The sequence below is a fragment of the Tenrec ecaudatus genome, unplaced genomic scaffold (assembly GCF_050624435.1).
Source record: "Tenrec ecaudatus isolate mTenEca1 unplaced genomic scaffold, mTenEca1.hap1 Scaffold_316, whole genome shotgun sequence".
Lineage (NCBI taxonomy): Eukaryota > Metazoa > Chordata > Mammalia > Afrosoricida > Tenrecidae > Tenrec > Tenrec ecaudatus.
In genome coordinates, this window is record NW_027459040.1 from 241,974 (window position 1) to 255,948 (window position 13,975).

Consider the following 13,975-nt stretch of genomic DNA (forward strand, 5'->3'; position numbering starts at 1 on the left):
AACAGAGTGTCGCCCCCCCCCAAAAAAGGGGGTCGCTTTCTTATAAACACAGTAACATTGATCTGTTGCGCTCTTCGTGTACTATATAGGGAATTGATATGTTAATCTTTTAGATTACTTACTAGATATACTCTATCTATACCACATTCACCACTACCTCAAGACACACCCCTCATTTTCTCAGTGACACCCTTTCACATAAACAATCAAGTACTAGAATACCTCTTGAAATTCCCTTTTCTAATTTATAAAAAAAACATTATACTTAGTCAGAAGACCACTTATGATTATCACATCGCTTAAACCCTACCCTTGTGCTAATATATCCTATTCTCTGTACCTACTCATCTATTAAGATTTCTTCATCTCCGCTCAACAATATTTAGTTATCTGTTATTCTCCTCTAACTCAAAGATCCAGCACCACATGACCTCAACACAGCCCTCAACCCTGCATACTACCTATATTTGAAGTAATATGCCACAACAATAATAAACTTCCATACTTAAGTAGCTTTATAATATATATATATGTGTATGTATGTATGTATATGCACCACATCTGGTATTTATATCTCTGGTTGTCCTACATTTGGCATGAGTGTATTCCTATGTCTATTCAGAATCTGTGAAGATTTACTCAGTAGAAATGGGTATCCAGAGAGGATGTACTGGTTACCCTCTTTATATTTCCCATATCACCATGTTTGAAGCTTAGCTTTGCATATCTTTCCCACCAGTGATGCCTTATTGTTGTGTCACTGGTTGCACAGTGCATCTCAGTGCTTGGGCAGCTATATCATGATGCTTCTTTGGTAACCCCAGTGGAGTAGGGAATTTAGCCCTAGTGGTGCTTTGACAGAAATGTTTGATAGCTAAGGACATGGTCTGTGTGCTACTCCTACCAGTTACTTCACTGGGAAGGACAATGATACGTTTACAGCCTGAGAAACCATGAAAGGGGCAGCTACCTAGGGTGCTGAATGAACTCCATGAGAGGGGTCTGTGTGGGGTCGTATCAACAGTTATACTCTGGGCTCCAAACAGAAAGACAGCGCTTGAACACAGGTCTGCTTTGCATTGTTTGAATGACATTCCAGAGCACATTCACCATGCCTTACTCACCATAATCAGGGTGTCATAATTCTGAGGTCTTGTTCACCCTCTATCTTTTTGCCTTCACTGCCTTTGCAGTTGGTCTCTGGCATGCTTTCCCTGATGCAAATCTCATTTCCCTGAGGTGCGTCTTCTCTGTGTCAGCTTGGTCAGGCCGTGATACTCAGTAGATTGGCAATCATGCTACCTTGTAAATTTGAAGCCCTTGTTGTGTGAAGGCTTATTTGTTGGTCTGTGATCCCAAATTACTCTAGCAAAGAAGATGAGACTGCTACCATTGAGATTTAGCGCATTGGAAGTCCTAGAGAAGAGATCTTCTCAGTCGTACATGGGAGATGTGAGTGAATATAGAGCCAATAGAAGGGTGTTAATTTTTCTTATATATTATGGATATTGTCTTCCATTTGTATAAGTCCACCAGGGTGAGCTTATGTGATAAACCATGTCACAAATGTAGGTTGGAATACCAACCCTTTATCCAGTAAAGGACTAACACCTCTGGTTGGATGTCACCCTGATGGATGCCCTGCACGGTCTTTTATTTTATCTGTTAGCTAGGACATGTGTTAGTAAGCTTGTATGCACTTTCTCAAAGTACACAAGGAATGAGGGAGCAGAATAAGCACTAAGTTCTCATAACAAATGGCCTTACCCGGAAACTCAAGGTGTTGGTCCTTGAGAATGATTTGTCTTCACTTTCGGCAGTCCATGGTGCTGTCAATGTTTTCTGCCATTACTATATTCTAACACTTTGATTCTTCTTCAGTCTTCCTTTCTATGCACTGAAGAATGTATAACTTTCACATTCCTTGGTCACAGGAAATTGAAAATACTGTCTGCACACTTCTTTAATTTCCTTTTCTCAATTGTGTTTTAAATATATTACATGCCCTAAATCAATGACACTACAAGCAGAAGAATCATATGCTCCAAGGGGATGATTGATAAAGTTATCTGCATTAAAGTAAAAAAAAATCTGGAAGGTGAGAAGAGGTGAATAGAAAACACAGAGTTAGGGGTGGATGTGGGGGTCACACTTAACCTTAGCTCAATCTAAGAACCATTAGTTCTTATGACATTGCCCTGATCAGTATGTGCCCTTTTGAAGGAACCACAGGTGTGGGTGCTACAGCAAAGTGTGGTGAAGAAATGAGATGGTATCTTGCTCTCAGAAAGAATGGTGTCTGGGGTCTTAAGCTTTGTTTTTAAACAAGCAGTCATCTCAGTGTAACGTCAACTAAGTCCACATGGAGAAGAACACCAACATGCTGATCAAAGGATTGCCAATAGTCACATTCAAATCTAAGGAGAGAATTGTATCAGAGTTTAATTTTTTAACTCTGATTTTGAGAAGGCTGTGGATGACATTTGAAGGCCAAATACATTTGCGGGTTCTACACAAGGAATAAGCTTCTGGTGATTTCTCTCTGACCATAAATAAGGGATGGGAATAACCTGGTTATCAGACAGAGTATTAGAGAGATGATTATAGCAGATTGAAATAAAAAATCTGACTTGAAAGTTAAAAACTTGTTATTTGATCTCCCTATTGATACACTTTCACCTTAATCTTGTTTTTTAATACTTTCTGGTTTTGGTTTCCAAATTGAGTTTATTTCTTTACTGTTGTTGTTATTGTTGGCAGCCTTCTGAGACTGTTATGGATCTTTCTATACATATTTGGTATATAGAACCCAGTGTGGGTGACTCTATAGAAACTATAGCTACATTAAGGGTTCCTGGTGGGAGATAATGAGGAGTTGCTATCAAGAAATTTAAGCAAAAACAAACAAACAAAAAAGAAATATAAGCCAAAAGAAAATGTTTGAAACTGATAGTCATTTGCATGACAAGATACAACTATTGAAAGATGTGATATCTGGATTAGTTCTCAAAATGGTTTGAGGAAAAAGAAAGAATCAGAAAATTCCAAGGCTTCTGCAGGCATACTTTAAAATCCTCAAGGTAACATCTTTGCTTTTCAACACTTTTTTTGTTGCATTTCCAACTCTTTATTTTAGTTTTGTTTAAATGCATTTTATTTTTAGACAACCTACACGACATTTTTTGTGTTTTTTTCTTAAACAAAAAAAAAAGCCTCTGCTCCAAAAAATCAAGGTCACCGCTCCAAGTCAAGGTCACAAGTCGACGCAGAGCTCATGATGGCATCAGTTCCGTTTGTCTCGGTCCTGGTGTCGTGTGGGCGGACCGCAGACAGCTAGGAGGAGGGGCGGTCGGGCGGTCGGTCGTGCGTTGCCCACTGTCAGCACTTCTCCATCTCTAAGCCGTCCTTGAAGAAGATCATGTACGGGGTCCCGCCGCCCTCGCGGTAGTCCAGCAGGGCCACCATGCCGTCGGGAATCGTGTTCTCGCCCTGAAAGAACTGGTACTTCTTGAAATTGGCGAGGATGTGCTTGATCTACTCGGCAGCCCCGGTCATAAAGGGCTTCATGCGTTCCGGCTTCCGCTCCTCCAGCTTGCCTTTGAGGGATTTCATGTAGTCCTTGATGTACCTCTTGTAGGCCTCCTTGGTGAAGCTGGTCTCCTGCAAGTGATGGTTCATGACGATGTCCACGTCGGTGACCACCTTGTGCTCGGGCCCGTCGCCCTCGGGGCCTTCGGCGGACGCGTTGCCGCCGATGAGCGCGTCATAGATGTGGCCTTGGGCCCTGCGGACCATGGTGCCCTCCACTTCCAGACACAGCCCGCCCGTGATCTCCCAGATCTTGTACACGTCAGAGAACAGCTCATCTCGGCTGTTGAGGTCCCGGTAGATGATCATGACGGTGGCGAGAGGGCGGTGGCTGCGCTGGCTTCGGGCAGCTCAGAGCTCCAAGAGGACAGCGCTGAAGGGAGCGAAAGTTACAGTTGGCGCTGGGGGAGGGGCGGCCGGCGCAAGGGAAGGGGCATCTGGCAGAAGGGGCGGGGTGCTTTTCAACACTTTCAAGATGTCTTTTGAAGCAGATTTATCTACTGTCATGGTTCACTTGATCTCTTGACTTCTGCTTCCATGGGCACTTATTGTGCATGCAAGCAAGATGTAATCATTGACAATCCCAATATGTTCTAAAATTCTCATTATGCTATGTATTGGTCCAGTCACATAAAATGTAACTTTCTACCCACCCCAATGGGAAGAGAATGACTTTCTGTTTGTGAAAGCCTTACAAGTGTTGTATTTATTTCTTTCATAATGAGCATGTGTAACAGAAAGCATACAAGTCTACTTTTGGGGTGAACTGGGTGTAATCTATATTGAATTTTGAAGATATGGATTTACTTGCTGTATTCAATATAAACAGGGCAAACAGATTGGTATGTACTGCTCACTCTCTATCTCTTTTAAAGCTCAGTACCTATTCGGGGCCCTCATTGTGTTTAAATATCTTAATTATATGCAGAGGTTCATTATCTGTATCAACTTTCTGGGGTCATAATTCTTTGTAGTGTAGTAATTACGTAATGATGTCAGTTTTAGAGTCTGGTCGAGTAGTATGCTCAGTGGGTCTATTAATCAAGAGATGGTGGCTTCAAACTCACCAAGTTTCCAATTGAGAAAGGTGAGAAGTTTGCTCCCATAAAGACATATTTTAGTTTTTATCAAAGTACCTGATACTTCCTCTTGAGTGGAAATGGAATGGTCCACGTGTACTTTATAGGAGAAATATGTGGTTTTTCTAATCCCAGAAAGAATTACAGTCATAAAAACTCACAGGTGCAGTTCTACCTTGTCCTAAATAGTTATTAGTCTGCTCTGATGCAATGGCAGTGAGAATATTTTTACTCTTATTCTGGATTATGGTATATAATGAAAACATTTTCAGTTGCCTGCAGGGATGTGGGTGATTTTTCTGTTTTCCTGATAGTAGGACATGCAATAGGGCCAGTAGTTTGGGGATCCTATTATGGACAGCATTGAGGGAACTAGGGAGCAATTCTAGTCTGTCCAATGATTGGCTATGAGGGGGAATGGACACAGTGTTACTGGGCTTGATTTATTTTATGTTGATGATATAAAATGAAACTCTGATGGATCAGTTGTGATGGTATCATGTGTGAAGACATTCCATGGTAAAGGGATTCAGGCTGTTTGGTAAATCCTTTACTCCCTTCATAAGCTTTCTGAGATAAAGGTAAAGGGATTATCCTGAGGTATAGCAGCACAGCCTTTCATCTATGAAAGCATTATAGAGAATTGAAAAGAGATGTAGGACCTGACTACAGCAAGAAAGGAGACCTGGATCAGAGTTCTTCTGTGGACCAGCAGTCCCTACACAGTGAACCTCCTAGATCCAAGGTAATGTTGAAGCACACATACACATACACAGTGCTATCTAAAGCAAGTTAATCCCACAGATAGTCCAAGCAGACAAGGAACTTGCCCCAGAAGCAACAGAATAAGAGAGGCTTAACCTATGGCTGATAGGCTACGTAACATAAGCCACAGAATTCTACCCACCTAATTTATAAGAAAATACACTTTAAACGGAACCCCCCCCCCCCCAATTAGTGATGATTCCTTCAAAACACACTTAAAAACTAAGAAAATGTGCTGGACTCTTCTTCAGAGCTCAACACTGAACACATCTGGTTGGATGCCATTTTTGGAAGGGTATTGCCCATCCCTCTTCCCTTTCACGTTCTTCAATGTTATTGAAATCACTTGGGTTTATGGAACAGTCGGTTTTTTGTAATGGGTTAGGTTCTTTATCGGCTTGCTTGGCCAGGATTCTCAGAAGGTTAACGATTACGATAATGTCAGCCTAGGTGACAAGTAATGCCATCACATCCATGAAGAGATTTTCTGTCAGCAGCCAGAAGTGGGAGGTGCTATCCTGGTGGGTGTGGTTTCCCCCAGTATAAATGTAAGTGGATTCTCTCTGTAAGCTGTGCAGATTTGGCCAGGTCCAGGGCCTCACCATACTTGTGCATCTCCAGACTTGAGACAGCATCTTGCCATATTTCCTACATAACTTGGATTCATCCTTCTGCATAGCCTGGGAGGATGCAGCCTACCGTCCCACGTTCCCATCTTGGATTCCTCTGGTACTCACCTACTTGAGTCAAGAGAGTGGTCCAGAATGATATCTGAGCCTTGAAAGCCTCTACAACTGTGAATTGAAAAGGTGAGTAGTGTGACTAGAATTTTTTTCTAAACATTTCTGACACAGTGTAATGGTGGCGGGATGGGATTAAAAGTGAGGCTTGCTTCTTTAGTAAAGGGCACAGTCTCTGACACTCATGGGGAAGCACTGATTCAATAACAGTCAGTGACTAAAGGTGCGGGGGCGAAGATTTCAGAGAATGGAGGGCACCCACCCACTTGGCCTTCCCTAAGCTCTGACCAGATGCAGCTTACCCTTCATGGGTCAGGATTCCTTTTGGAGAAGATTCGTCAGAATGAGCACAGGGACCCACTCAGCATCTTGGAGCTTCCCATCCAGAGTTATGTTGCAACATGAGGCTTCATCCATTGCCCCTCTGGAGCGGCTGTCCATAGAATTTTCCCACTGTTGTTCATGGCAGCTGTTGCCTGGAGATAGAGGGAGACAGTGAAAGTCATGGTGGAGTCCTGGCTCTTCATCTCGCTGCCCCTGGTTGTTCTAGTGACAAACTCACAGGACATCTTTTGCTTGTTAAAGACAATCTTCATATTCTAAGTTTCCAGAGCTGTTCAAGAACATTTGATATTTGGTTGTGTTTAGTTTACAGTGGCCCATGTTTGTCTGAGAATTGTGCCTCATAGTGTTTTCAAAGGTTATTTTTTTTCAAAAGTCAGTCACCAGATCTATCTGTTAAAGTGTCTCTGAGGAGAAAGGAACCATCTTCTCAGTTAGCTGCTAAACATTGTAACTCTTTGTGTTATTGGGGGTTCCAAGTTTAATTTCACATTTATTCAAGAGGGAAATTGACACCTTGTGTTGTATTTATTTTGGAGGATTTAAAGAATTTTTAAAATTATGGTAAATTCTTCCTTTTAAGCTTCTTGGGTTTGCATTTGTATTTGTTTTGTTTCACTTTCTAGTAAAATTCTCTGACATTTAAGGAAAAGGCATTTCTTTTAGAATGCTGTTGTTGGTGTTGCTGAGATGACTACAAGGTGTGACATAAGTGTGGTTCAACTACAAGCCCAGGGAGATAACATAGAACTAAATAAGAGACCGTCATAGTATTTTCACATTAGAATAGAGGCGTCTAACATACTAAGAATTGTGTAGGAAGATTTGCATTCTGGTGGTGAGAATAATTTTTATATAATTCATGAATTCTATTTATGAATCATAAAATGTCTGTTATTGACAAGGTGTTTTAGGCTGTTCATGTTGTTAAGAGATATGGAATTGGTCCAGAATCCTACATACCCTCAGCACTGACTCATAGTTAGCCTATATGAAAATGGAGGAAATACTGGAAAATCCGTGGACATCCTCAAAATTGTAATGTTGAAATGAAATGCTGCAGTTATCATGTCACTCTAGCTTAATGAATTGGTTATACTAAGAAAGTGTTTATACTACACACTGCTATAAAGTCTTTGATGTAATCATTCAAATTGTTAATTTGGTCTTCAAATACCCAATTCTTTATAGGCCATTGTCTTCCTTGCAAAATGCTGACAGAGACCTGCTCTGATCTGCCTTGCAAGATGTTGATCTTAATTACAAGATGCAGGGGGGAAACCTGCCCAGATCTTCCTTGAAAGATATCGATTATCTGACTTGTAAGATGGTGACAGAAGACCTGACAAAAGTATTTCTTGCAAGATGTTATTAAGTTTCCTTGCAAGATGGTGGGAAAACATTCTCTTATCTGTCTTACAATATGTTGCTGATACTCTTTTTAAAAGGTGCTGATAGAAGACCTGGTCTGAGCTTCACGGATCTTTTTTGGAAGATGCTGATAGAGGACTGCTCTGATCTTCCTGGCAAGATGTTGCTGGTCTTCCTTGCAAATTGTGAGAGGAGACCTGTTCTGCTCTACCTTGCAAGATTTTGCTGAACTTCCTTGCAAGAAATTGATTGAGACCTGCAATGATCTTCCTTACAAGATATCGCTGGTCTTCCTTAAAGGGTGCTGATAGAAGACCTGCTCTGGTCTTCCTTGCCAAGATGTAGCTGATCTGCTTTGCAATATAGAAGACCTGCAATGATATTTCGTGCAAGATGCTGCTGATCTTCTTCAAAGAAGCTATTAGAAGACCTGCTCTGGTCATTCTTACAAAGATGTGGAAGATATTCCTTGGAAAATGCTGTGAGGAGACCCGCTCTGATCTTTGTTGAAAGATCATTAATTTTAAAATTATTTTTAATATCAGATTTTTATTTTGAAGAATGTTATTTAAAAATACTGGCCAATTAATGTGTCGTGCAAGTCCAAATGTTGACCCGTGTGGGTGTGTGTGTATGTGTGTCTGGTCTAAACCTGAGTTAGACAGAGGAGTCATGGCCAGGCAGGGCATAACTGACAGGCAGACACACAAACTCAGATGGTCCAAAGAAAAAACAGCATAATCCGGTGATAGGCACAACATGCCAATAATATAGACCTAGAAGCAGCTGCTGCATGAGATGACCTGGAAAGCTTTTTCGCGCAGTACTCTTCCAGAAAATTGTTCCCAGCACGACTCCCAATGCACAGAGGGGAGGATCTATTTTGTGAGTGGGATCAATCTGATGTGCCCTTCCCTGAAAACGCCACTGATTTCCCTGCAAAATTCTGATAGAAGACATGCTCTGATCTGCCTTGCAAAATTTTGCAGATCTATCTATCAAGATGGTGGGAGAAGACCTGCCCAGATCTGGCTTGAAATACGTCATCAATCTGGCACTCAAGATGGTAAAAAAAGACCTACTATGGTGTTCCATAACAGGTCGCTAATCTTCTTTGCAAAATGCTGGAAGAACCTACTGTGATCACTTTTTCAAGATGTCGCTGATATCTCTTAATGATGATGAGAGAAGGCCCATTCTGATATTCCCTGATCTGCCTTGCAAGATGCTGATAGAAGATCTGCCATGATTTACCGTGCAAAATGTTGCAGCTGTTCCCTGCAAGTTGCCAGAACCAACCTGCTCTGTTCTGCCTTGCAAGTTTGTGCTGATCTTCCTTGGAAGATATCCCTGGTCTTCCTTAACAGGTGCTGAGAGAAGACCTTCTCTGATCTTCCTTTCAGGATGCTTCATATCTGCCTTGCTAGATGCTGATAGAAAACCTAGTAATATCTGCCATGCAACATTTTGCAGATTTCTTACCAAGATGCTGATACAATACTTGCTTGGACCTTCCTTGCAAGATATGCCTGGGATTCTGATTTTTCATGCATCATTTTGCTGAACTTCCTTGCAAGATGTGCCTGGCCTTCTGATTTGCGATGCAAGATATTGCTGATTTTCCTTGCAAGATGCTGATACAAGACCTGCTCTGATCTTCCTCGCAAGGAATCCATAATCTTGCTTTAGTTGTGCTGAGGAAAGACCCGCTCTGATCTTTCTGGCAAGATTTTGCTGATCTGCCTTGTAAGATGCTGACAGAAGACCTGCTCTGACTTGCCTTGCAAGATGTCGCCGATCTTCATTGGAAGATGTTGAGAGATAACCTGGTTTGATAGTCCATGCAAAATATCCCTCGTCTTCCTTAAATCGTGCTGAGATAAGACTTGTTCCAATCTTCTTGCAACACGCTTCTGATCTGCCTTGCAAGAAGGTGATGGAAGACGTGCTCGGATCTTCCTTGCAGATGTGGATCATCATGTTTGCCATATAGAAGACCTGTGCTGGCCTTGCTTGCAAAATGCTGCTGATCTTCCTTTGAAAATGCTGATAGGAGAGCTTCCCTGGTCTTCCTGGCCAAATGTGACTGATATTCCTTGCAAGATGCTGGGAGGAGACCTGGTCTAATCTACCTACCAAGATATTGCAGTTTCTCCTTAGAAGATGCTGATAGAAGACCTGCACTAATCAACCTTGCAAGACATCAATGATATGCGTGGCAAGATAGCAGACCTGCTCTGATCTCCCTTGGATGTGGCTACTGATCATCCTTGTAAGATGCTGAGGGCAACCTGAGGGAGATGTTCCCAAGTGCGCATGCATCTCCTTCTTCAACGTGTCTGAGCCCAGTTCAGGCTTCAGAAGGCCTACAGGTGGGTGAAAAATTATCGCTCCTACTCTCTGGAAATTTTTGGGTATGTATGGATAGGGTTCACTTCTCCTTTTACTCTTTTAGGTTTGCTTCAAAAGGTTTGTGGGAAAAATAGGACTTTTATCAATATTTCAATATTGCACAACAAGACCCTGGCATAAGCAGAATGCTACGCCCTTAGAGAGACATGTGTGGGGGGGCCCTTAATGTGTGTGTGTGCTTGCACATCATATAGGGTTGTTTGCGTAGCATGGGTTTTAGCAAACACCTCAAGAGTCTGTCAACCAGTGGTGTAGGTCATGCAACCAATGTGGTACATTCTCATGTGCTTATTTACATATGTTTGTCAAACTCACCCTGCTCATAAGGAGTTCTGCATGCTGTCGACCTGCTCTGGCTCCTCTCTGGTGAAAAAGTTCACCTCTTCTTACTGCGGAATATTATGGGTGCTCTTTCATTGTTCAAAAGTTTCATGATTTTTTAATTATTAATTTTAACATCGGGTTTATATGCAGAATAATGTTTTTTAAAGATCCTGCTGGATGTTCCTGTTGGATGTACGCAATGTTGACTCCTGTGCGTGTGTATGTGTGTGTTTGTGTGAGTGTGTGCATGGGATTGCACATCACAAAAGAGTCTTTTTGTAGCGTAGGATTTACCAAACACCTTGGAAGTCAGTCTAGGTCAGGCAAACACTGTGGTACCTTCTGATATGCCAATTTACATGTCTTTATCAAATTGGTGCTGCTCCTAGGAGCAGTGCAGGCTGTCAAACAACTCAGGCTACTCAATGGCTAACAAATTCACCTCCTCCTGCTGTGCAATAATTCTGGGTCGGTTTCATATCTCACATGTCTCAGGATTTTCTTTAATTATTAATTATAAAATCAGATTTTTATGTTGAAGAATGTTATTTAAAGAAATTGGCCGATTATCTTGCCGTGAAATTCCAAATGTTAACTGGTGTGTGTGTGTGTGTGTGTGTGTGTGTGTGATTGTATGCTGTAATCCTGAGTGAGACAGATGACTGACGACCAGGCAGGGCTGTACCGACAGGCAGACATAGAAATACAGGTGGTAAAAAAAACACAACAAAAAACAAAGCCAAATCTGATGGTAGGCACAACGTGCTGATAATACAGTCCTAGAACCAGCTGCTGCATGAGATGACCTGCAAAGCTACTTCACACAGTACCCTTTCTGGAAAATGTTTGCAGCACCACTCCCTAACCCACAGATGATAGGATCTTCCTTGTGAGATGGGATCAATCTGATGTGCCCTTCCTTGAAAACGCCACTGATCTTCCCTGCAAAATGCTGATAGAAGACCTGCTCTGATCTGCCTTGCAAAACTGCTGATCTATCTAACAAGATGCTGGGAGAAGACCTGCCCAGATCTTCCTTGAAAGATGCCGTCGATCTGCCATGCAGGATAGTGACAAAAGACCTAATATGGTGTTCCTAGTAAGAGGTCGCTAATCTTCCTTGCAAGATGCTGGGAGAACTTCCTCTGAACTCTCTTTCGAGATGTCTTTCATATTTCTTAATGGTGCTGAAAGAAGTCCTACTCTGATCTTCCCTGATCTGCCTTGCAAGATACTGATAGAAGACTTGCCATGATCTCCCTTGCAAGATGCCGGAAGAAGCTGCTCTGAATTGTCTTTCAAGATGACCTTCATATTTCTTAAGGGTGCTTGTAGAAGGCCTACTCTGATCTTCCCTGATCTGCCCTGCAAGATGCTGATAGAAGACCAGACATGATATTCCTCCCAAGTTGCTGCAGCTCTTCCCTGCAGGTTGCCCATGAAAAACTGCTGTGAACTGCCTGGCAAGATATCTCTGGCCGCCCTTAACAGGTGCTGAGACAAGACCTGCTCTGATCTTCCATGCAAGTTATCCCTGGACTTCCTTTAGAGATGCTGAGGGAAAACCCGCTCTGATCTTTCTGGCAAGATTTTGTTGACCTGTCTTGCAAGATGCTGACAGAAGACCTGCTCTGATCTGCCACGCCAGATTTTACCGATCTTCTTACCAAGAGGCGGATACAACACTTGCTCTGATCTTCCTTGCAAGATATGCCTGGGCTTCTGATCTGTCATGCAACATCTTTCTGATCTTCCTTGCAAGATGTGCCTGGCCTTCTGATCTGCCATGCAAGATATTGCTGATCTTCCTTGCAAGATGCTGATACAAGATCTGCTCTGATCTTCCTTGCAAGTAACCCCTGGCCTTCCTTTCGAGGTGCTGAGGGAAGACCCGCTCTGATCTTTCTGGCAAGATTTTTTTTGATCTGCCTTGCAAGACGCTGACAGAAGACCTGTTCTGACCTGCCCTGCAAGATGTCGCCGATCTTCCTTGGAACACGCTGATAGATGACGTGGTGTGATATTCCACGCAAAATATCCCCCGTATTCCTTAAATCGTGCCGAGATAGGACCTGTTGCGATCTTCTTGCAACAGGTCTGCCTTGCAAGATGGTGATGGACGACGTGATCTGCCTTGAAAGATGGTGATGGAAGACGTGCTCGGATCTTCCTTGCACATGTGGATCATCATGTTTGCCATATAGAAGACCTGCTCTGGTCTTCCTTGCAAAATGCTGCTGATCTTCCTTGGAAGATGCTGATAGGAGAGCTTCTCTCGTCTTTCTTGCCAAGACGTGCCAGATATTCCTTGCAAGATGCTGGGAGGAGACCTGGTCTAATCTACCTACCAAGATATTGCAGAGTCTCCATAGAAGATGCTGATAGAAGACCTGTGCCAATCAACCTTGCAAGACATCACTGATCTGCTTGGCAAGATAGCAGATCTGGTCTGATCTCCCTTGGATGTGACTACTGATCATCCTTGTAAGATGCTGAGGGAAACCTGACGGAGACGTCCATATATGCACATCCCTCTCTGCCTTCAAAAGGTCTGAACACAGTTCAGCCATCAGGAGTCGCATATGTGGGTGAAATAATTCTTCCTCCTCCTCTCTGGAAAAATTTGGATAGGTAGGCATAGGGTTCACAACACTTTTTTCTCATCTTGTGTTTGCTTCAAAAGATTTGTAGAAAAAATGGGACTTTTATCTATATTTGATAATTGTACATCAAGACCCTGGCATACGCAGAATGCTACACCCTTAGAGAGACATGTTTGGGTGGCCCTGAATGTGTGTGTGTGTGTGTGTGCTTGCACATCATATACGGCTGCTTGCGTAGCATGGGTTTTACCAAACACCCCGACAGTCTGTCACCAGTGGTCTAGGCCAGGCAAACACTGGGGTGACTTCTCATGTGCTTATATACGCATGTTTGTCAAACTCACCCTGCTCATAAGGAGGTCGGCATGCGGTCGACCAGACTTGGCTCCTCTCTGGTTAAAAACTTCAACTCATCTTATTGCGGGATAGTATGAGTCCATCTTTCATTGCTGAAATCCGTTATCTGATTTTTGTAACTGTTAAATTTTAACATTGGGTTTATATATAGAATAATGTATTTTAAAGATACTGACAGATGTTCTTGTTGGGTGTGCGCAAATGATGACTGCTGTGAGTCTGTGTGTGTGTGAGTGTGTGCGTGTGCTAGCACATCATACAAGAGTCTCTGTGTAGCGTAGAATTTACCAAACACCTTGGAAGTGAGTCAACCAGTGGCCTAGGTCAGGCAAACACTGTGGAACCTTCTGATGTGCCAATTTACAAATGTTTCTCAAATTGGAGCTGCTCATAA

General features: G+C 42.5%; 1 protein-coding gene across 1 annotated transcript; it reads right to left on the reverse strand.

The window, feature by feature from the left end:
* Positions 1 to 3,534: 3,534 nt before the first annotated feature.
* On the reverse strand, positions 3,535 to 3,897 carry LOC142436473 (translationally-controlled tumor protein-like). Its single transcript, XM_075540102.1, has one exon. It carries the CDS (start codon positions 3,895 to 3,897, stop codon positions 3,535 to 3,537), a length of 363 nt encoding a protein of 120 aa, XP_075396217.1.
* Between the last annotated feature and the right edge of the window lie 10,078 nt (positions 3,898 to 13,975).